The sequence below is a fragment of the Prunus avium genome, chromosome 5, assembly GCF_965620075.1.
Source record: "Prunus avium chromosome 5, drPruAviu1.hap1.1, whole genome shotgun sequence".
NCBI lineage: Eukaryota > Viridiplantae > Streptophyta > Magnoliopsida > Rosales > Rosaceae > Prunus > Prunus avium.
The window spans coordinates 21,487,809-21,512,583 of NC_142288.1; the positions used below are offsets into that span (position 1 = coordinate 21,487,809).

A 24,775-nucleotide genomic window follows, 5' to 3' on the forward strand; every position below is an offset into this window, starting at 1 on the left:
AATCCCTAATCAGGGTAGCAATCAAATCAATACCTAATTTAATTAGGTAACTCCTCCATTAATTGAGAATATTCATAGGAATCAAATCAATCCTCAACCTAATTAGGTAACATTCTATTTAATTGGGTAATCCCCAATTAAATTGAATAATTCCCAATTAGGTCAAATAATCCCCAAATGGAAGCAATTATTTGACCTAGGGTTACGAATTAATTCGGTTCCTACAAATGCCCCCCAGCTTCTGCATGGCGCGTGGTGGCATGTAGGAGATGTAAATCATCTGTTGGGCTGTCCAGCTGTAACTGGGCTTCCTTCTTGGATTTGGGCTCCTGAGTGGAGGAAGTATATGACTTGCACTTGGAGTTTGGTTCCCAGTAGGAATGGGCTTGCGATTCTTTCTTGACCTAGGATGCCGAACATGTGTAAATGCAGGGCTTCTCTTCACTCTTCTTCACATCGCAAACTTAACTTCTCTACTTTCTAGCTTGAGAGAGATCTTGGAGAATTTGTACTGCTTGTCGAAGAGAGGAGTCGCCTTGCATCCCAAGGTAAGTCGAGCACGTGTATTTCTTTTTCTTCTTTTTTGCTTCGAGGATCAGCTAGGGAAAGCCCGACTAGATGTCGTCGTGACAGGTGGTGGCTGGTAGTGGGCAGAACCTGTGGTAGAGCAGGTGCGCATGTGGACCAGCCACTGCCTATGCGTTGCGGGCGTCATCAGTTGGGCAAGTATTGGGAGAAAGTCGGTGGTCTGCCCCTGCCCAGGATGTTGAGAGATGGAAGCTAAATGGTCCAGACTCTGATGATCTGCCAGCTGGGCAGGAGAAGTGTTTTGCTAAATCTCCCCCAAAGAGAAAGGCTGCTGCCAAGTCTTCAAGAGATGAAGCTACTCATTCGCAAGCAGAGAATGTGTCTCCATTGAGGAAGAAGCCAAGGGTCCCTTATGCTGAGAAGACTCCAATGGGGTCTGCTCTGTCATCATCTGCCATGGCCAAACATCTCATGGACGCATATAGTACGAAGGTTGGTGGCATGTGCGATGTTCGGGGTGTTCTGCCCGAGCCTCCTGCTGACAAGCTTGAAAATCATGATCTGCTTCGTGAGGTAGTTCGTGCCCGATCTCGTTCTGCCGAGCGTCAAAGAGATGCAGATATTCCTCTTCGTAGTTTGAGTCGTCTGTATCAGTCAAAGGATGGAGATCGAAGCGGGAGGTCTGCTCATGGCTCGGTTGTTGAGACACGGGCAGTCAAGAGTGGAGTTGATTCTGCCTCATGGACTTCTTTGGAGGCGAGGTTGGCAGAGGCTAAGAAGATGAGAGAGTCATCTGCCCGGGCGAAGGGTTCTTCTGCAACGTCAGCTGTTGGTCCCAAGGTTGACAAGCCCAACCCCACAGGAGGTGCATGCGTGTCTGATCTGCTCAAGACGAACTTTCTGTCAAACCCGTCCACTTGTGCTGAATTGGTTAACCACGTCCGCCAGGCCGGCGAACTTGGCACCCTCTCGAGTCTTTCCTTGAAAAAACAAAGGGAAGCGACACTTCATTTGCTTAAAAAATGATTAGTTTTTGCTGCTGAAAATATCTGAAACTCGTCTACTGTTGCCCCCTCTTCTGCTGGTGACTTGGTTAGTCGAAAAGATGCCTACTTTCGTCTTGAGCGCAAGAATGCTGACGTCTCATTTGGTTATGACAAGCTTCTTGCTAAGTTTGGCACCTATAACAAGTTTGCATTAGAGATGGAGACATTGAGATGCTCTGTTCTGACTTGCTCCATGTGCAAAGTGAGCAGGTTAATGCTGTGAACATGGCAGGAGCTGAAGAGCAGGCAGCCGAAGAGGCAGTAGCTGAAGAGGATGAAGCAGAGGAGGATGCAGCAGATGAGGTAGTGGCAGACGTCGCGGATCAAGCAGGTGGAGCTGCTGAGAACGTGGTTGATCAAGCGGATGCCGAAGAGGCTGTAGATCAGGGATCTCCTGCTGGCGTCCCAGAGTAAATGAAGACTCATTTATTTCTTTTCACCTTGTAGTTTGCTTTCTTGTTTAGAATAATTGGTCTTATTCGACCATCTTCCTTTTGTTGAACTTGGCCGGTTGGTCAGCTTGCTATGGAAATTTCAGTTATTTTTTCAACTTCAATTGGCATATTGACTTGTGGACTGCTTGAGTAACCAGCCTGTATTTTGATTGCGCATCTTCTTTTGGAGATTTTATGATTGCCAGGGTCCCCTTTAAGGGACTCCGTGCGTGTTCTGTGCATCTCGTAAGATGTTTTCCCTTATAAAATTGGCGAGGGCCAGGGTCCCCCTTAAGGGACTCCGGGCGTGTTCTGCGCATCCCGTAAGATGTTTTCCCTTAGGAAATTGGCGAGGGCCAGGATCCCCCTTAAGGGACTCCGGGCGTGTTCTGCCTATGTCCAAAGACATGTCGATGAGAGTGGCCCGTTTAGCGTACGTCTGGAGACGTGTCGTGGAGAGTGGCTCGTTTGGCCTACGTCCGGAGACGTGTTGAGGAGAGTGGCCCGTTTGGCCTATGTCCGGAGACGTGTCGATGAGAGTGGCCCGTTTGGCCTACGTCCGGAGACGTGTCGATGAGAATTGCCCGTTTGGCCTACGTCCGGAGACGTGTCGATGAGAGTGGCCCGTTTGGCCTACGTACGGAGACGTGTTGATGAGTGTGGCCCGTTTGGCCTACGTCCGGAGACGTGTCGATGAGTGTGGCCCGTTTGGCCTACGTCCGGAGACGTGTCGATGAGAGTGGCTCGTTTGGCCTATGTCCGGAGACGTGTCGATGAATGTGGCCCGTTCGGCCTACGTCCGGAGACGTGTAGATGAGAGTGGCCCGTTCGGCCTACGTCCGGAGACGTGTCGATGAGAGTGGCCCGTTCGGCCTACGTTCGGAGATGTGTCGATGAATGTGGCCCGTTTGGCCTACGTCCGGAGACGTGCCGATGAGAGTGGCCCGTTCAGCCTACGTCCGGAGACGTGGCGATGAGTGTGGCCCATTCGGCCTACGTCCGGAGACATGTCGATGGCATTTGTGAACACTCCATTAGAAAGAAAAGTTTGAACTTGTATTGATGTCTATTTGACTACATTGCTTTATTGAACAAAAGAGATGAGTTGCAGGGGTAACATCAAAAGTAACTTGTCTTCAATGGAGGCGAGGGAGGCTTGGCTGCCTGCTTGGAGCCGAGCTGATAGGCGAGGAGCTTCATGGATAGTACCTCCGGAGAAAAAGTCGCTTGCTTGATCTTTCTCTGCTGCTCCTCGGTGGTCAGCTTGGGCTCTTAGAGTCGGCTGATCCGTATGACCTTTTTCGTGGAGGCTCATTGGCAACTACGTCACGATCCTCGATTTGCTAGATAACTCCCCTTGCAATGAATTCCGTGCAATGGCCGTCTCCGACCAGCTCTTCGAGGTGCCTTTTCCAGGCGAAGCAGTCCTTTGTGTAATGACCGTGCCCTTCATGGAATTCGCAATATCTACTGGTATCCTTCTTGGCTGGGTTTCCCTTCAAAGGCGATGGTTTCTTCAACCAAGGCATGTTCTTTACTTGGGCCAAGATCTGGTGTATCGGGATAGTGAACTCGGTATAGCTCTCGACTGTTGAGGCACCTCCCTGAGGCTGTAATCCGTGCTTGCCTCCATCTTTGTCATTTATCCTGCCGTTCCTTTGGCTTGCCTGCTCAACCGGTTGATCGGCTTGCTTGGCAACCTTCTTTGCAGCGATCCGGTCATCGTCCCAAAGTGCGTAGCGCTCTGCTGTCATGAAGACTTCTTCCAGTGTTTGGCAGGGAGAGATGGTCAGCTCGCGATACAGCTCACACTCAGTTGGCAAGCCTCTCTTGAAGGCAGAGGACGCGATCCGGTCGTCACATCCTACAATGTTGGCCTTTTCTGCTTTGAATCTCTTGATGTAGTGTCGAAGGGATTCGTCGGACTTCTTACATAGGTTGAACAGGTGGTCGGGGTTCTTCTTGATTGTCCGATAAGACGTATATTCTTTGGCAAAGACGTATGCCAGCTCCTTGAAGTTGCTGATTGACCCGGATGGTAGGGTATGGAACCAGTCGTAAGCTGCTCCCCGCAAGGTCATCACAAACACCTTGCACATCAACGCGTCGTCGGCCTTGTGGAGGATCATGACACTTTTGAAGTGTTTTAGGTGGCTCTCGGGATCGGAGTTTCCCTTGAAGGGCGTAAACGAAGGCGTTGAGAACCGCTTCGGGGGAGCCGCCTGCTCCTTGAGTAGGGCGTCATCGAAGTTCCCGCCGGCCTTCAAGTCTCAAAGTTGGTCATTCACAAGCTTCTTGACGTCTTCTGCGCGCATTGCTGGTTGGACACGTTGATGACCCTCGCGATCTGGGCGACGTTGATTGACCTCCTCGTTGATTCGCAAGGTTCGAGCTTCTCGGCTGCGTTGCCTAGGCGGCGTGTTGGTGGACTGCGCTTCCGAGTGATCCTCCGTAGCTTGTCGACGAGAATCGGTTCTTCGAGAGTAAGCAGCAGAGCGCCTTTCCTCTCGATCCTCACCGTGAAGGTTGTCAGGTTGACCTCTATGGGAGCCTAGCCTTTGAAGAATGTTCCTCTGCGAGTGAACAGCAGAGCGCCTTTCTTCACGATCCTCATTGCGATGGTCGTTAGGCTGACTTCTCTGGGAGCCTAGCCCTTGAGGAGCATTCCTCTGCGAGCCTAGACGGTCGCGGACGTGGAGTCGTGGGCCCTGCCTTCCTCGCATGTTGCTCTGAGTGTGGCTTGCGGATGCTTGTGACATGTTGGCGAGCTGATCACGTTGTTGTCCCTTTCCTTGTCTGCTCATGCCTGCTTGACCTGCTCGGCGCCCGTCGATCCGCTTGTTGGCGCAGTCGTCCATCCTTCTCTCTTCGCCCAGTGGTCCAAGGCCAAGGTTTTGAGCTAGATTGATTTGGTTGAGGAGCTGCCTTATCAAATTGCTTTGGTCGTCCATTCTCAGAGCTAGCTGGTCAACTCTCAAATTGAGGTCTGCTTGACTTCGTGGATCGGGAGGAGAGAAATGTGTGGAGCCCAACTGCAAACGGGCTAGGGTTTCATTGGAGGTGTACGCGGGAGCGTGTATCGAGCGCGGATGCAATGGAGGGAATGGATGAAGTTGCTCCAAGACCGGGCCTAAGTCGGCGGTGGTGACGAGTCCACTTTGATGGGAGGTTCCACCATGCTCGGCGGTGGTGCCATGAGGATGGCCAAATCCGGCCAAGGGGCCTTGGGCGGCTGCGGTGACCGGCGCAGTGGTGAGAGGTGGTGGCGCCACCATGTCGATCGCGGGATCATGGGTGGAGTGGCTTTGGGCCGTCGCGGATTGAGCCATGGCGGCGGCTTTGCCTCTCGTCATCTTGCTTCCAACCATGGTTGTTTGGAAGGCTTCGGTGGATTGGAAAATATGAGGAACGGATTCCTTGAGCACGCTTTGAGTATATCTCGTGCTCTCAATGAAAGCACCAATTTGTGGGAGCAAATTTCCTCCCACGGGAATATTCGGTTGAAAGATTCCTTCGTCTTCTCCGCCTCTCTTTCTCCCTGCAAAACGAATAGCAATAAGAGGACCACACCCGGGGGGTGTTGGCCAAAGGCCCTCCGATGCCTAAGTCAGTTCAATCGATCTCAAGAGAAACGATAGCTAAAATAGGGTACGGGAATATGTATGTGTGGTAAAAACCGAGTGGCCGGAGCCGTGAGTGGTGGCCGGAGCCTTGTGTAAAAGGGAGAGAGAGAGTGGCGGCTAGGGTTACTGAGAGATGATTTCTGCAGAGTTTCAGTATGAGTTTAGACGTACCTCAACCCTTGTGTGTGGCCATCCTTTTATAGAGATTTCGGGGGCTAGGGTTTCAGAGGAATAATTCCGTAGATGGAAGGGAATTATTCCTCCCCAATTTGGCAAGATTTGACTAATTAGGGATTTGATTTATTTGATTTAAATCAAATCCCTAATCAGGGTAGCAATCAAATCAATACCTAATTTAATTAGGTAACTCCTCCATTAATTGAGAATATTCGTAGGAATCAAATCAATCCTCAACCTAATTAGGTAACATTCTATTTAATTGGGTAATCCCCAATTAAATTGAATAATTCCCAATTAGGTCAAATAATCCTCAAATGGAAGGAATTATTTGACCTAGGGTTACGAATTAATTCGGTTCCCACAGTATGCATCGTCCAAATTCAACTAACATCCTTTGTATTCATCCCATCTGAATAAATTGGTGTAGCCTGTGCAAGGGTGAATTTTTTATTTTTTACTTTCGAAGGTGTAGCACACCCTCGTCCCTCTTAAGCCAATACTTTTCACTTGTATTGATTTATTGAGATCCTCCTAGATCACTTCGTTTTCAAGGAGCATGGTGAAAAATGAAAGTGTGAAGTTCTAATATATATGCTTTTATTTTTCTTCTGCTCCTTGAAAACAAAGAGATTAGTTCCTTATGGTGTACGTTAGAACTTCAAAAAATTAGACAAATTGAAGATGATCTTTGAAGAAAGTACTAAAATTTCAATAACTTAATTTAGTGGTAAAATGATATCGGATTCAAATGATTTTTTTTTTTTTTTTTTTTTGTAGATATGATCTTTGAATGATTATCTAAAAATAGACGGTTTGATTAGTGAAATAAAATGCGGAGTGGGCCCAACAAGGATGTCCCTCAATAAAAACTCTCTCATGCGGAGTGGGCCCTACAAGGGTGTCCCTCAATAAAAACTCTCTCTCTCTCTCTCTCTCTCTCTCTCTCTCTCTCTCTCTCTATATATATATATATATATATATATATATATATATATATATATATATATATACCTTCATGCATGTTTAGGTTAATGGTGTGTTTACTAATCAAGAATTGGAATTCTCATCAAGAATTGAATTCCACCTATGGAGGATTCCTCCATTTACTTCACATCAAGGAATTGAAAAGTAAATGGGGCCAACACCAAATTTGGAATTGAATTCATGAATTTCCAATTCTTGGGTGGGAGGTGGTATTCTAATTCATAGAGAACTAACCCATTAGGAATTTATCTTTTCTACCCATTATATCCTCACACAATTTTCAAAATTCCAAATTTGCCATCTACTTTAACCCAACAACGAAAACGTTGTAGTAATTAAGACTACTCCTACTCCAATTCCGGAATCTAATTCCCCTCAATCTATATGGTTTAGAAAACAAAGGGACCATGCAACTTAGGGTGGAGAATTAAAAGGTTGAGGAGAGGAAGCATGGGAATTGCATGTATCCAGCCAGCCACTTTTTCTTCTGGAAACACTGCAAGCATGAACTGAACCCAAGGAATTTTTATTTTATTTTTAAGTAACTATAATTTTCTATTACCCAATTTAATTAAGTAAATTACAATTCAACTATGATCTGTTTTTTAATTCTTGCATTCAATCTGTTTCCGGAGTTCATATTTTGTGCATATTCTTCATCTAACATGTAAATTTTTCGATCATACGGTCGTACCAGAGAGTGCATACCCTGCTTTAAAGAAAGACATAATAGGAGGGGGTTCAATTGAGAGAGGTATGTGACTGATGTTCTTGTTTCTTTGGATCAACCCTCAATTTATGAGATGTATAAGTCATCTTCTTCTTCATATTGTTTCTTCAAATGCATTGTATGCACATAAGGCAATATTTCTTCCACTTTCAAATTTTTTGTAAGTTTCTTCATATATCCCAAGTATTTGAAACTCAACTGGAAACTCAATTGAGACTCAAATGGATTTTGATTTGAAACTCAATTGGAAACATTTGATCACAAAGAATGCCTTTTTTTGTCTCCCTTGTACCTTATTATATATGTAATCTCCTAGCTACCGCACATCACCTTTCACCTAGGGATTTCCAGCAAAACATATGTTTCTTGCTACACAAGACAGATTTTCGGAGTCGTCGAAGCCAGCTCTTTGTGATCATTGGGTTTTGGCTATAAATTTTGGTGACAGTTGCAGTTGATTTCATTTTTCTCTTTAATTATTTTTTGTTGAGTGTGAATTGTGGCCAAGTTCAAAGACTACGTCATGGGAGATCAAGAGCCCAAGAAGCAGGCTAATGAGCTTGAAGCTTCCTTTGCGCCCACAACAACGCCACCACCACCAGAACCAGAAGCCCCCGGCGTCATTGAGAATAAAGAAGGAGCTCTAAACCATGTCGTTGAAGACAAGACCGTGATCCCAATTTCTGATGAGAAGGCATCTCCTCCTCCTCCTCCTCCACCTGCTGCAGCTGTCAAAGGTACACACACTCTATCTCCCTCCCTCTATGCTATTACTTACACAGATATTATTGATTAATGTTGCACACAATTTTCAGTTGCTATGATGCCTACCCTGTCTCAGCAATTGCCCATGTATTATCGTTTGTTTACAAAACATTGTCATTTTTGTTACCCATCCAATTTTCTTAGACAATTACTAGTTTCTAACTTTTCAATTATTCTAAATTTGCTAGAAAGTTAACACGATATATAGATATAACAACTATCAAACTTTAAGTAGGGGTATTTTAGGAATCTGAAAAATATAAAATATGAGACATTAAGTTTGATTAGGTAATTTGCTAAGTTGGATCCTATTGATCAGGCTTTAGCCAAGACAAAAATAATAAAATAGGTTGGAAGTAAGAAAAAAAAGAATTTGAAGGAAAAAAATTTCTAAATAAAATATGAAGTCACAAGAAGGGTGGAGAATAAAAAGGTTGAGGAGAGGAAGCATGGGAATTGCATGTATCCAGCCAGCCACTTTTTCTTCTGGAAACACTGCAAGCATGAACTGAAACCCAAGGAAATTTTTTTAATTTTTAAGTAACTATAATTTTCTATTCAATTCTATTATGATCTGGTTTTTAATTCTTGCATTCAATCTGTTTCCGGAGTTCATATTTTGTGCATATTCTTCATCTAACATGTAAATTTTTCGATCATACGGTCGTACCAGAGAGTGCATACCCTGCTGTAAAGAAAGACATAATAGGAGGGGGTTCAACTGAGAGAGGTATGTGACTGATGTTCTTGTTTCTTTGGATCTGTTTTGGTCCATCCCTCAATTTATGAGATGTATAAATCATCATCTTCTTCATATTGTTTCTTCAGATGCTTTGTATGCACAAATTGAAACAAAGAAACGGTTGGCCCTAATTAAAGCATGGGAGGAAAGTGAGAAGACAAAAGCAGAGAACAAGTATGAGGGAGGCTATTGTGCTTTATATAAGCTTAAACATGAAAATTATTGGAGTATCTATTGCTTTACAATAATCATGCTCTTTCATGCTTGATTAAGGTAATTAAATTAATCCAACATTTTCAACTATTGACAGGGCATATAGAAGAATGTCAACATTAGAATTGTGGGAAGACAGCAAGAAAACTTCTGTGGAGGCAGAACTCAAAAAAATTGAGGTAAGAAAACCATGTTTTGTAGTAGATTATGATCTTTAATAAAAATAAAATGAAAATTGGAACTTTGTCGTAGTCGTGAAATAATCTTGTGTTACACGCTTCTGGACAGAAATTCTTTTTTTGTCATACCATTTATCTGACAATGTATTTTGTACCAACTTAACATGTACATTGCTTGAAGTTAACACTAGTTCATATAATCTAATTAGAACCCTTTTTTGATATTTGACCAAAATGTGTTTCGATCGACTAATCTGTGGGGACTAATGACAGGAAAAATTTGAAAGAAAGAAGGCAGAGTATGCTGAGAAAATGAAGAACCAAGTGGCTGAAATTCACAAGGCAGGAGACCAAAGGAGAGCTTTCATTGAAGCCAAACAGAGAGAGCAATGCCTCAGGGTGGAGGAGACAGCTGCAAAGTTTCGTTCTACTGGAATTACACCAAAGAAATTGCTACTTGGGTGCTTCATCTGCCAGCATTCTGCAGTTAGGTAATTAACCATAAAAAATAAGGGAGGGGCTTGTTTTCCACTTTGGTTTGAGCTTTTTATTTCTAATGCAACATTTATAAAAATAAAAAATAAAAAAGCAAACCATATAAACTTTTAGAAATTTTCCTATGCGGACGTCCGGACGTTATTATCATGTGAACATCATGTATTTTCTTCTACACCACTCTGTTTTCCTCCTTGTTTACAATAACATCCACACGATAATAACGTGCGAACATCCGGATGAGAGAATAACTGTATAAACTTTTATTCTTAGGATTTGTAAAGTGTATAACAATTTACATATATGGCAAAGAAAAATGGGCAACTTTTGAAACTTCTAAGCTCATTCCAAGCCCATTGCAATAATCCACCCCAAACACTTGGAATAAAACTTCCACTTCCAAAAGCCCACTTGAATGTTGGGCTTCTAATTTTTGGGCCACTACTTTTTACCATTGCTATTATTTTTTTATTTTATATTTTAAATGGTGGTATTGTCGCCTCCCTTAACTCGTCCTACCCAACTACTTCTTGTTCCATCCACACAAAATAAAATAAAAGTAATAATTTTACTCAATCCACCCACTAAATACACTATATGGTGTTTTTTTTTTAAGGAACATAGAGATATTCTTAATTACTTTAATTTACGAGAAAGGAATTTTAAACTCGGGTGCAAAGAGACGGACACATTACCCTAACTAATTGGCCTAACTCACATTTGCATACTTATCTACTTCTCATTTTTGTTTTGATTATTGCAACTTAGGCCGAACAGTTTGTGTTATATAGGCCCCATTCGCATTACTTGCTCCCAAAATTGGTTGAAATCTTAAAAATTGGTAGTTGAGTGAGCAGTGCTTGAAGAATTATGGCCCAATATTTGCGTATTGATTTTCTCAGTAACCAAACACACGTTGCCAAATTCTTTTGGTTCTTTTGTTTCCCAGATGCTCCGTTTAAATAAAGTCAGATTCTGTTTCTAAATTGGATTTCATGCGTTTGTTAATTATTATCTAACGAAGAAAAAAAAAAGATTCATGAGTTCGTAGGCCCACTCAAAGGTCCCCACTCCCCACTCCCCACCTACTCTTTTTTCCACCCTCACTTGAGATTTCTTTCGTCACGTGATACCTGTTCACTTTGGGCTGTCTTAGCACGTGATTTTCTTTATTTATTTGTGTTTTCACTTTCGTATTTTTTATTTTCATCTTTTGCCCTTTGGCACTTGATTCTTGAACTAGACGTCTTTTTACATATAACACTATTTTTTAGCTCATACATACATATATAACACTGTTTGAGAGAGACATAATACATTTCGTTTGCAAATTTTTCGTTATCCATTTCTTTAAAATTCATGTATGATAGGGTATTCTCTTTGTAATTTTATCGATCGATTCTAAAAAATGAAAGAAAAAAAAAACTGTTTGAGAGAGAGACTGAGAGAGAGAGAGACAGCTTGAGGTGCTTCCAGGGGAGCAAACCAAAACCAATGGACCTTCTTGGAAAGTATCTTAGATGGTGTCTCTTTAATTATGCCTTGTAACTTTGTAAGAGGTCGTTTGCTTCCAATTTTTCTATCTTTCATATGTTTGTGGATACCACCATCACATGGCCACCTTCTGTTGTCTCTCATGTGTGCACTTAGTCTCATCATTTCCCATCTCCTTTGTTGGGATTCAGCCGAGTCCTTGTCCTACAAATTTTTTGATGACAATTATGGCAATAGGAACATAAAGATAAAGTAAAATGAAACCAAAAAAGATTAAGTTGTCTTTATATGATCTTTTTATTTCCACAAGCTAACCCAAATGCCTAATCACACTGTGCACTTTTTATATGAGATGTTGTCACATGACACACAGATAAAGATGAAAGTATAAAGAAATATCCTTCACATGACTGATCAAGCTCTGAAACATATGCAAGAAGCTAGCTAAATTTATATCTTAGACCCAAATTACAATTCAGATTTTTAAAAAAAAACATGCATGAGCCCGTTTGGAACTGCTTTTTTAGGAAGCACTTATGCTCATAAAAGTGTTTTTATTATAAAGATGTCGAAATTTTCATAAGAAATCCAAGTGCTTCTCTAGAAAGAGCTTCTACGACCTAAAAGCACTTCGAGCATTTTATACCAAACGTTGTTAGAAAGCGCTTTTAGCCCTCCCAAACAGACCATAGCCTTTTTCTTGGATTATCAATGTTGTGAAAGGTTTAAGCTGTTTGAATGTGAGATGAATCCTTGATTTTATATGTGTTTTAGAAGGGAACTAATTTGTCTTTGATGAAATTCTTGTTGCTATAATAATTAGCTTGTGATGAGAAATTAATAATTCAAAAAGTTTAATGATTAGCTTTGGGTTCATTAATATATATTTTCAATACCTACGACATATGCGAGAGGTTGTTGAATTAGGTTTACCTAATAATTACAAGATTCCCAAAGTTGATGGGAAGTACATTGTCGCTCGCTATGCATTTGCTTAAACTTAGATATTGAAGGAGAAAAGGAAATAGAATTAAGAGAGGAAATTTATAATCCATCTATTTTTCAACTTCATAATCATGATAATAAATATTTTCAACCACGATGCAGCTTGAGCAACTTTTAAATGCTTAAATGGGTAATTTCATGCATTATGATCGTAGATTCTTAAGATTTGATAGCTTAATAATGATCCCAAAAAGTCTTCCACTTTGGTAATTTGATGTACATAAGCTGCGTGACTCGAGCCTATATGTGTAATAAAATATATGGATGCTAAAACTTTAAAGCCAAGATCTCAACCAACAAAGTGGATTAAGGGTCCCTCTCATTGCTAATAAGGTGGAAAAGTTTTAAAGGGACCATCTAGCAAGTCATGATTACCATCTCCCCTCTGCTCTGCGAGACTGCGACATTATCCTAAGCATCAATTTACATCTTTATCTATGCTTCTCACTGCTTTTCTCTGCAGATAGAGGCACTTCTCCAACTTCTTCCTGGCTCCCCACTAATGACTTTTTCTTTATCATAATCTAACATGGGTTTATAAGTCCATGCAGTCATTTATAAGTAATAACCTCTAATTTTTCTGGATAACTCTTAATGGTATGTTTACTTACTTGAAAAGAGGGAAGTAAAGAACTGGAATTATATTAACTGAGTCCTCTAGTTGATCCAATTCCTGATTTTGAGGCTATTGCGCTAATGATTTTAAGGTTATGTGTTCTAGAAAATGTGGGGAAGCTAATAATTGACATAATTCCATTTCTTCTTATACCCATTACTGATATAAGTGAATATACCATTAAAAGAACTTCGGAATCTCTTAAAGCACCCATAAATCTCATCCCTAAGGTAGCAAACTAGCGATTTTTCACACTTACGTATTTGCTGTATAGTAAAACATCTAATGAAAATCAAAGCACAAAAAGTACAGAGGAATTGAAAGATAGGAGTTTGCATGATTGTTGAGCTATGCAAATTAAATGCAATTCACAGGAACTCACAAGCACACCAAAAGTACGAAACTAATTAATAGATAGAGCCATACGTGTGTGGTAAATGAAACCAAAAACAATAATGGATATGTCAGTGTGATGAAATTTTTTAAATTGGAGCATGATAGAAGTAGTGGCGCATTACAATTTTGCATGGCCCTCAGCATTCAAGTAAATGGACCCCTTGTTCAGTGTTCTGTTCTCTTCTCAAACTTGTCCATCACTTGCAATGAACTGGAGGAGGTTTAATGATGCAAATACAGTTGGCCACACTGATTTAGGCCAAACAACACATGGAGTTGTTTGTTACAAGACACAAGCATCCTTTAGGGTCCTCCTAGCAAATTGCATGTCGTCAAGTTCAGTTTTTAATTTTCTTATGTGTGGGGTTTTTTCTTTTTGTTTGCTAAAATGTGGGTCTAAAGTTTCTTGTGGTGGAAGATATTGGAGAAGTTTCCTCTTAACCCTTTTCCCCCGACCTCACTTCGGCCCGTTTGATAACCATTTCATTTTTAGTTTTTAGTTTTCATTTTGTGTGCTAGAGTATAGAGTAAAAAAAAAGGGAGAAAGGAAGTGAGAATGAAAGTGGAGATAAGATTGAGAGCGAAGATGAGATGAGAGGATAGAAGGAAGGAGTAACAAAAGTGAAAACAAAAACTAAAATCTATTTCAAATTGTTTTTACTTTCAATATTTTGTTTTCACTTTGATTACTCCTCTCTCTCATCCTCTCTCTAAATCTCATCCTCACTCCCATTCTCTCGCTCTCATTTTCCTCTATACTCTAGTGCAAAAAAATGAAAACTAAAAACTAAAAATGAAATGGTTATCAAACGGGCACTTCACACTTGTTAAAATTGTAACATCTAAGCCAAAATTAATTACTAAAATACATACAAGTTTACATTTAGCAATTTATTTTTCTAGATTTTTTCACCTCACTTGTATAAAATTGTAACATTGAATTCAAAATCAATTAGCAATATACAGAGAGATTTACGATTTAATCTGTTGCAAAATTTACATTACGTTGAGACTTTATATTAGCCAACATAGAATGCAATGATTTGAGACTTTTGGTTATCACAACACGCCTTTTAAATATGTTGTCAAACTATGTTAAGAATTTTGCTAACGTCAGTCATCTACGCGTGTGTGATAAATTTTAGATCACTGATAAAACGTGGGCTAGCATGTGAGTGATTCATCATGACACAACTCGTACGTTATAAACACGAAACATCCAATCCAAAAAAATCAAATGTAAATTAGTGAAAGAGGCTCAAAGTTTTTATTGACTTAAACGCAAGGCTTAAAATGTCGGATATTCTAAACAACAACAACGTCCCTGTAATAGATCTGTGCATAGACAGACAGACACAGAGGACCACACAGCCACAAGATGAAGAGCCAAAAAGCAAAAGATGTACATGGGATTGGGCATGGAGCCCATTCAAGGGCAGTTGGGTTGACAGTTATTAAAGTTATATATAAAAATGATCTGATTCTAATTAAATGTAATTCAGAAACCCTCTTGGACATTAGAAATTGTAAGATATTTACATGTCACATGTTGTACTTGGAAGAAATTGAGGTGGTGAGTCTGGTGCTGCCTGCAGACGCACGCTTTGGTTTGGAGCTGTGGAGGTGGAGTCAGTAAACTACTTATTGACTGTGGTTATAAGCTTCGGCCAACAGAAGAGAACAGAAAAAGATGAGGCAGCTTTAAAGCCAAGCAAAGAAAAGAAATACAGAGACAGACAGACAGCAGCAACCCCAACTCCCTATCATCTTCCCACATCTAAAGCTTTCTTCTCCTGTCTCCTCCCACGTACCACACCTTTAAAGTTGTACCAGAATTTCATTCTTCCAAACCTACACACTCTAGCTACCCCCATTCTCCGTCTTCTATCTTTCTTTTTACCCTTTCTTTTTTTATTTTGTTAATGATTTTCAATTTCGTAACATATGTGAATAAAACTATTTGTAAACATGCATCTTCTGCGAAAATGATGTCTATATTAGACTCATGGTACCCACACAAATGTCTCATATTTAAATGAAATGTGGTACATACGTGCGTGTAACACTGTTTTTAAGTCATGTGAAAATTTAACGCAAATATCAAATTTTAAAGTGAACCTCGAATGCATGAATATAACTAGTGAACATTTGAAGAGGAATGAAATGGATTTCAAGTGATACACATTCAATTCAGATATACTACATCTAGTTAGTTCAAATACATCAATCTAACATATTTTATAATTCTTGTAGCAAATTTAACCCAAGTATTTGAGTGTACACGACATCACCCCCATGTTCATATCTCAATTATCACTGTGTCATCCATAGGGTTGCGGCAACATTACTCATATTGTATGGGTTGAAATTTATGGTTATGAAATTCAGTAGATAGGATACTTTGGTATAGACGCTTCCTGGGAAATTAAAGTTTCTCTGGTCTATGTCCCTAACTTACCTAACACGCAGTGCCATACAATATACAACAGTCAAATTATACATATCTTAACGTGATTCGCTTGGTAAAAGACATTAGAACCAATCCAACAAGCTACCTAATTCTTTTATCAAATTTCGCACAAATCTTCTAATTCTAAATGCTCAATAAAAAAATATATCAACCATTCGATATTTTTATTATTTATCAAAAGGTATATTTTTATTAAAACAAAACAATGAAACAGTACATCGACTTCGAAATAGGCAGAGGAGTCATATTGTGGCCTCATTAAAATATATCAACCGTTCGATACTTGAAATGCGGTATTTGACAAACGAATAAAAAAAATTATTTAGTTTATAATACTATTAGCTGTGGCTACTTGCTAACCAACTTGTTCATATGCCTAAACAACCCAATGAAGAATATAAAAAAACTAATAAACATCGAAAGAGCATCAATCAAACTGGGCTTAATATAATTTTAATCACACGTGGTTGGAAGTAAAACAAATGGATTTATAAATAAACCAAGGCACAGTTAAAGCCTGCATCCAGCTTAGGTAAAAAGTGGACTATAAGTAAACGTAAGGGGATTTTATGTTCAACTACCATTTACCTCTACTTGCCAAGTGCCAACCATAAATAGGTAAAAAGAATGATTTATTTTCACTTTCTTTCAGTTGCATACGCTAAAATTAAATAATAATTAAAAAAATGTTATAAGTTTTTTCTAATCTCCATCATAAATATTTAATACTATAATATTTTATTATAATTTTTTAAAGTTTTAAAAGAGAGTAAAAAATAGCGAGCTCTGCTGTTAAAAAAATATTTTAAAATATTTTAGACATTAATTTTGCTACTTTTAAATCTATTTGTCGGAACCATTTTGTCCTTTCATTTTCATTATTTTAGATTTATATGCATCTCAATTGAACATATCGATTGAAGATGTTCACTCTTTTTGAGAAGAAGACTCAAATGTCTTAATGCACGTTTGTAATTGTGAGCATTTTATGCACCAATAAGCTAATAATGTGTGGTTTATACCAAGTCAGCAGGTATTGGTAGGCATTAATATTCAGAAAATTAAGTGCTAGCTATAATTGAAACCTTTATATTAAAAACGTACAATAATTTGTTGCTTTTTGGATAGAGAACGCTCCAATTTGGTTAAATGTCATTTTCTTTAAATTTATATAATCAAGGAAATTAAATTAGCCATTGCTGACCGACCGTTGGTGGTTCCTTTTAGGCCTTTTTTTTCCCGTTAATAAGAATGACTAAATTGACACTTCCAAATTAAGAAAAGCCAACCAAATCCTTACATCACAATCTTCACATTCTTTGTGGTAAAATAAAACCCAACAAAACCCAGATGCAAGTTTCTTGTCTTTGTCATCTGCCATAAACCCTGCAAGGGTCAGAATTGAAATGCAACGGGGGCATTTGTGGAAGCCAAGTGCCAAGGGGCCCCTGGCTACTGGCTAGTTTGTTTAATTTAGGAAGAAATTAAATTAATGGACCAAGCAAGCAAGCATGCATTCTTGGGTGAACTATAAATAGGCAAAAATATGTGTAAGCTTTATCTGGGGTCTTATCATATACAGAAGAATCCATTAGAATGATAGTACAACCAGTCTTATCATATTTGAGTTTTTTTTTTAATTTCCTTTTTCTTGAGAAATTAAGTTAGATGGGAGAGAACCATGCTCAATACGAAGAGACATATTTGTAAAATCTTGCTGGAAAACCCAGTCTTATTATTGTACAACCATTCGAATAAACTTCGGATACTTCATAATTCACTTTTCTCGTAATGCGTAAGGTTATCAAATAAATTCTAAACACATGCGATGTTATGTAAATTACACATTGTTACTTATATGTAAAATGCACGAGGAAGTTAGTAAAAGAATAAGATGACCGTCAAAATTGTTTATCATCGAGTATTTTAAGAGGAAAAAAAAATTCTTCCGCTATGTGACAATGTCCAAAATTTGATAGCAATTTTAACCACGATACAACTGGACAGACATGGGAGAAACGTTAAATTTAAATATCTGAATCAAATCCAAATAAAATCTTAATTGTTTTATTGGAATTTACCCAAAATAATAATAATTGCCAGAGTAATGTACCTCCTGAAAACACAAGGGCATTTATGTCAAATCCAGAGTTTCATACTTACTGTTCCCTTGACCCAATACATAAACCACTATAAAAAATTTGATAAAAAAACTAATTTTTTTTTTCCAAATTAATTTTCTATTACCTTAATAAATCATAAATTATTTGACAGAAGCTTCTCCCTCAATTTTTTACGACATAAATATAAATTTCCTCCCAAATTTTCTTTTGAAAAAGTTAGAATACATGTGTCATCACTCTCTAAAATACTGTTACGAAGAGAGAAGAGAAAGCTCTTCAGATCTGCTTAATTTTGTTGTCTTCTGTGCATATCACTCGAACCCATTCCCGAAAACTCACAGTCCAAGCTTCCCTGAAATCCATTCATCGAGTCGACTCGCATTGATCCACCGAGTCAGCTAAACTGGGTACACTCTGTTTCGTGCTCTGTTTTTAAGCCAATGAGCTAAAACTTCAAAATTGCAGAGCTTGGTTCTCAGTTTGGATTGTTCACCGGCAGAATGGTGGTGTTCCGGCGGGTTGTACCGGAGCTCCGGTGAGTGTCGGAGTTCCGGTGAGTGTTCCGGCGAGGCTTGGTTTGGGTTTTTATAGTGTAAAATGTTCAAGTCAGCGAGATGGAGAAGCGACAAGAACAAGATCAAAGCCGTCTTCAAATTGCAGTTCCATGCAACTCAGGTTGTTTAACACTCATTGCCTTTATAATTGAAGCTTTGTGGTTGTTTTTTTTTTTTCTCAATTGGGTATTGTTTGGTGTCTGAGAAAATGCAGGAAAATGAAAACCAAATAATGTTTTGTTATAGAAGTTTCAATCTTTTATGTCTGGCTCGATGAGTGTTTAGAACCAGAGAGCTGATTATTGCATACTCAATTGAGCATTTCACTGAGAGCAAAATGTTTCTTTTCTTTTCCTGGCAACTAAGTGGAGGAAATTGAAGAATGTGAATCTGTGAATGTGATTGAGGTGTTGGAATTGTATAATAAAAGTGTGTTCTTTTGTGATTTCAGGTGCCAAAGTTGGGTGTGGATACATTGACTGTATCTGTTATTCCGGGGGATGTGGGAAAAGCAACTGTGAAATTAGAAAAAGCTACAGTTCGAGATGGGAGCTGTCGATGGGAAAATCCGGCCTATGAAACAGTAAAATTCGTCCGTGAGCCGAAAACTGGGAAGATCAAAGACTGTCTCTACAACTTTGTTGTCTCAACTGTATGAATTATTAACAAAATGTCAAGCATTGAATTGTTAGATTTTTTTTCTGGTTAATATCAATTTTGTTTATGAGTATCTGATTTCTTTTAAAATGTTGTGTAGGGATCTTCTAAAGCTAGTGTTCTTGGGGAGGCTTCTGTTGATTTTGCTGACTATGCTGAGGCTACTAAAACTTCCTGTGTCTCTCTTCCCCTTAAGAATTCTAATTCTAATGCAGTTTTACATGTTAGTATTCTCCCACTTTATCTGGTTTTAAAATTCTACAGCTCTGCTTCCCAAAAAAGATAACTAGATAAAGACTACAATTTGATTGTTGTGTCTTATCAACCTCTTTTCGTTTTTTAATAGGTTACCATTCAAAGATTGCAGGAAAACGTTGATCAGAGGTAAACTTGTAGTTAGTTTCCTTAGTCTTTGGAGTTTGCTTTTATATGAATTCTGATTTTTGATTTTCCCCTTGCCTGGTAAATTTTGAAGAGAGGAAGAAGGCTGTGAAGATGCGACTGTTAAATCCCAGGATAGAAGCTTGAAGAATCACTTAAGCAATCCTGATGCAGATGAGAGAGTTTTGATCGTGAGTTTCATGCCATACATACAAAGAATGCATATTTTTTTATTATTGAAAAGTTTTTTTATTTGTTCCTAATTATCATACATCAGTTCTTCTTTCTGTTGAGATGGTTGGAGGGTGGTTGAATAGATGGTAATAAAATCATTTCAAGTTTAATGTGAAGATCTTCTTTTTATTGATTTGAAATTTTCCTTGCTGATTCACAGGATGAAGGAATCAATAGAACCACCCAAAATGCTGATTTCAATCGTAGGGCATCTATAGGATCTGACATTACATTGTCAAGTTCTGACAGCGGCTCCGGACTCGATACTCCTCGAGAACATGGACTGAGAAACATTAATATCGGTCATGATCCTTCAAGCTTTCCGTCATCTCTTAGTCATGCCTCCGTACAACATAAACCTGCTGTTTATACCCCGACAACAACCTATGATGAGCATCAGCGATCACAATGGGCATGGTCTGCAGGTTCTGAACATGGAGTAAGTACGGATGGTTCAACAAAGAGTTCTCATGACACCCTTCCAAGAGAAAGGCCTTCAGATGACGAGATCGAAAAGCTAAAAGCTGAACTTGTTGCTTTAGCTAGACAGGCAGATATGTCAGAGTTAGAATTACAAACATTAAGGAAGCAGATAGTCAAAGAGAGCAAAAGGGGGCAGGATCTTTCAAAAGAAGTCATTAGCTTGAAAGAGGAGCGAGATGCTTTCAAGGCAGAATGTGAAAAACTAAAAGCCTTTCAGAAGAAACGTATGGATGATGCACAAATTAAAAACAGGTTCCAGTTTGAAGGTGGAGATCTGCGGGCTCTTGTAGATGAAATCAGACAAGAACTAAGTTATGAGAAGGACCTGACTTTCAATCTCCGTTTACAGCTCCAGAAGACGCAAGAATCAAATTCTGAGTTGATTCTTGCTGTACGAGACCTGGAGGAGATATTGGAGCAGAAGAATAGTGAAATAGCTGATATTTCCAACAGACCAGAATCCACTGAAAATGCTGCGGGGTTGAAGGCAACCATCTCAAAAGGTGGGACCAGTGAGGATGAGGAGCAGATGGAGCTGGAGGATCTTGTTAAGGAGCACAGCAATGCCAGGGAAACACACCTGCTTGCAAAACAGATTGCAGACCTCTATAGTGAAATAGAAATCTATAGAAGAGACAAAGATGAGCTTGAGATCCAAATGGAGCAGCTTGCACTTGACTATGAGATATTGAAACAAGAAAACCATGACATCTCATATAAACTAGAGCAAAGCCAACTGCAAGAACAACTTAAAATGCAGTATGAATGTTCATCTCCCTCTGCTAGCATGAATGAACTTGAATCCCAAGTTGAGGATTTGGAAACAGAACTGAAGAAGCAGGCTGAAGATTTTTCTAATTCGTTGGCTACCATAAAGGAACTTGAATCACATATCAAAAGCTTGGAGGATGAACTGGAGAAGCAGGCACAAGTATTTGAAGCTGATTTAGAAGCTGTGACATGTGCGAAAGTTGAGCAGGAGCAAAGAGCCATCCGAGCAGAGGAGGCACTGAGGAAAACTAGATCCAAAAATGCTAATACAGCTGAGAGGCTTCAGGAAGAATTTAGAAGACTCTCTGTGCAAATGGCCTCAACATTTGATGCAAATGAAAAGGTAGCTTTGAAAGCAATGACAGAAGCCAACGAACTGTGTGTACAGAAATGTCAACTAGAAGAAATGCTCCAGAAAACTACGGAAGAGCTCCAGGAAGTTAGAAATGATTATGAGGCAAGATTGCAGAAGATCTCCGACCAAATAGATGAGAAAACTGAACAGATAGAACAGATGTTAGTGGAAATTGAGAATAAATCCAAGCAGCTTGAACATCAGCAGAAGCAAGAGGAAGAAGTTAAGGGGCATTTCTCCCAGGTGATCTTACAGCTCCAGTCTGAGATTGATAGGCTTAAAACTGAGAATAACAGCCTTTCTGAGCAAGCAGAGGAAAACAACAATTTGAGAGCAGATTTGGAACAAATGAAGAAATCAATTGAGGAAACTGAGATGCTGATACAAAGGGGAGATGCGGAAAGAATTGAGCTGGTGAGTACAATTGCTATGCTGAAGGAGGAAGCAGAGAAGTCATTGGAGAAGTTGAATAGAATGAGGCAGCTCAAAGAAGAAAAAGAAGCAACAGTTGGACTCCTACAGTCGGAATTAGAAGAGCTTAAAGCTCAATGTAATGACTTGAAACATTCGATATCTGAGGATGAGGTAGAGAAAGAAAAACTTAGAAAGCAGGTCTTCCAGCTAAAGGCTGACCTGAGAAAGAAGGAAGATGCATTCACAACCATTGAAAAGAAGCTCAAGGACAGCAATGGACGTGCATTAGTTTCTGATGGAATTAAATCTACTCACAGAAACAATAAGTCTTTGCCAGTTCCTAAAGGTTCAAAAGAAGTTGCAGGTCTTAGGGAGAGAATAAAATTGCTCGAGGTAAATTTTAAGTTCTTAGTCATATATTGAAACAATTTTGATACGAAACTTTATTTATGAAACGATCTTTATTTTTATTTTTATGAAAGATAAACCAAGAGAAGATCAGTTAAATTTGCAACAATAAGAGCGGATATTAAAAACTGTAAACCATCTTTTGATACATCCAAATCATTTTCTAGCTACTGTCTTTATTGATGCATGAACCGACAATGTCTCTAATTTTTAATTTTTTAATTTTACAGGGACAAATAAAGTTAAGGGAAGCTGCTTTGGAAACCTCAACTGCTTCATTTTTGGAGAAGGAAAAGGATCTTCAAAACATAATCGAAGAGTTAGAGAACAGGGTGGAAGAAATCAATCAGAATAGTTCAGTTCTGAAGGTCAGTAAACTTCTCTATTAGTATTACGTAATGCATCAGATACAATGCTTATGCTTATAAGAAGGATTATGATGTAAAAGAAAAATCATATTCCTATTAAAAAAAAAAAACGAAATTGGATTGTAATGCTATTTGATACGGGATTACCTACATAAATAGGCATTAGTTATAGGGTTTTAGATGTGAGGCATATTGAGTAAGAACATTGACTTTGAGTTTAAGGTAGTTCTCATCTTGCTCTAGTTCTTCTCCTTCTCTTCTTGCTCTAATTCTTGAATAATGTCTACGCTGAGCTTCTTGCCTTTGCCATTAAATGCTGTCTAATTGTATCTGAAGGTATTTGTGCAATCATCTTATGGTACAGGTAGGCAAAGATATCACTGGTATAACTTCAAATGAAGAAGAGAGGAGTGGATCTGAATACTTGGGCCGCTCAGCATTATTGCCCAAAGAAAATGGAAATGATATGTCTTGTATCAAGAGGTATGATTTGTAGAAACAAATTATCAATTTCACTGAGTCAGTTATTTTTTGTTTTATATGTTTTACAATTTTACTCTGCTTGTTCCTAGTATGCAGCAAGTTACTGAAATGGTTTTTTTTTTTTTTGGCCTTCCACAGTACTGATGAAATGTCATCAGAGCAAGAACCGAGACTTGCCAATGTGGATCATAGAAATGACTACCATGATGACTTATTAACTGAATTAGCATCAATTAAGGAGAGGAATACATCAATGGAAAGTGAACTAAAAGAGATGCAAGAGAGATATTCAGAGATAAGTCTCAAATTTGCAGAGGTAGAAGGAGAAAGACAACAGCTCGTAATGACAGTACGCAACCTCAAAAATTCGAAGAGGAGCTAAAAAACTGTTCTTAATCCTATATTACCATGTACAGTTGAAAAAACTGGAGTATGTTAACACCAAAAATCAAGACCTTACTGTTCATTGCAGTGAGTAAATATATGTACACAGGTCATACAATTTTTCCCCTCACTTGCTTTATGCTGTGTGTCTGCTCCCATGTCCAATGTAGTTAATGTGGTTCAGTGTTCTGTCCATGCTTTTTTCTGTGATTCTTTTAAAGCTTGTCAATGTTCTCATGTCCAATATATATGACGATCATATCATTAGTATATTCTTTATATTTTTTTATCCTTTCAATTTTGCAGCTCCTGTTAATGTTATCAGAAGAGTTGTACGTTTTTATGTGTAGAGTATCTATATATCTTAGTATAGTTTTTGTATTTCTGGCCATGGCCAACAGTGCAGCAGTTTTCGTGGACTGAACTCAATTAGCTTGTGATGTGTGGCCAAAATCTACACCCTTGTTTCTTGCCTTTGGCCTGGTGAAGGACAACTGACCATTAAAATCTGTGGAGATCAAGTACCACACCAGTCAAATTATGGCTGCTTCAATCTACATGTATTCCTTTGGCTGGTGGCCTTCTGGTCGGCATTAGTAAGTCTTTGTTAATCATCAGTAGTTGTGTTTCGTTCATTGAGTATTATAGATTACAAAACAAATCTCAAAATTGGGGATCAAGTGGTTAAGAGCATTTACTCCTGCACCCGAGGTCCTAGGTTCAAGTCCCCCGTCCCCCAATATTACTGTTCACTAGAAATCTTATGCACTTAAGTTGTTTTTTACAACTAACATCATGGAGTACTTCAAATTTGAGAGGACTTTTGGTGATTGGTCTTATTGTTCTTTGCTGACAACTAAGAGGTGGGTGATTTGGGTCATAATAGTTAAACAAGAGGTAGATTTCTAATTAGAATTTGCAACTTAGCAATTGGATGTTCTAATTGTGGCCTTCATTTTCACGTTTTATTTCCAGATGAAGTCAAGTTGCCTATAATGAAAATTTATTTCTCTTCTCCTCCAATCATGCATGCTTGTCTGCTGCAGAAAATTTGTGCGTTTACTATGCATCAAGAAAAAAAAGCATGATACACATGGAAGTTCATTGAAACAAGACCCAAAAAAAGGTGGATCAAGAGAGAGAGAGAGAGAGAGAGAGGACTAAAAGACTAGGCTACAGCTAAGCTCCTAATCAACATAGAGTTCCAATCCTTATCTTATTAGAAGACCACATTAAGTGGTTCAAGACATTATAACGTCT

At 39.0% G+C, this 24,775-nt stretch overlaps 2 protein-coding genes across 3 annotated transcripts; both read left to right on the forward strand.

Annotated features, from left to right (window-relative positions):
- Window positions 1–7,231: 7,231 nt before the first annotated feature.
- Window positions 7,232–10,510, forward strand: LOC110759158 (remorin-like). 2 transcript variants are annotated; one of them, XM_021961194.2, is made up of 6 exons: window positions 7,232–7,549; window positions 8,034–8,262; window positions 8,964–9,020; window positions 9,119–9,206; window positions 9,343–9,424; window positions 9,698–10,510. In XM_021961194.2, the coding sequence occupies exons 2-6, from the start codon at window positions 8,049–8,051 to the stop codon at window positions 9,917–9,919; spliced, it is 663 nt and encodes a 220-aa protein (XP_021816886.1). In that variant the 5' UTR covers window positions 7,232–7,549; window positions 8,034–8,048; the 3' UTR covers window positions 9,920–10,510. The 2 variants fall into 2 exon arrangements, with proteins under 2 accessions (XP_021816886.1, XP_088109678.1); XM_088253552.1 differs by lacking the exon at window positions 7,232–7,549 and having other exon boundaries at window positions 7,556–8,262; window positions 9,698–10,509.
- Window positions 10,511–18,230: 7,720 nt separating this feature from the next.
- Window positions 18,231–23,804, forward strand: LOC110759149 (Myosin heavy chain-related protein). The gene is made up of 9 exons (XM_021961186.2): window positions 18,231–18,698; window positions 19,029–19,229; window positions 19,335–19,457; window positions 19,581–19,618; window positions 19,710–19,806; window positions 20,010–22,265; window positions 22,511–22,648; window positions 23,013–23,131; window positions 23,270–23,804. The coding sequence occupies exons 1-9, from the start codon at window positions 18,621–18,623 to the stop codon at window positions 23,511–23,513; spliced, it is 3,294 nt and encodes a 1,097-aa protein (XP_021816878.2). The 5' UTR covers window positions 18,231–18,620; the 3' UTR covers window positions 23,514–23,804.
- Window positions 23,805–24,775: the final 971 nt, after the last annotated feature.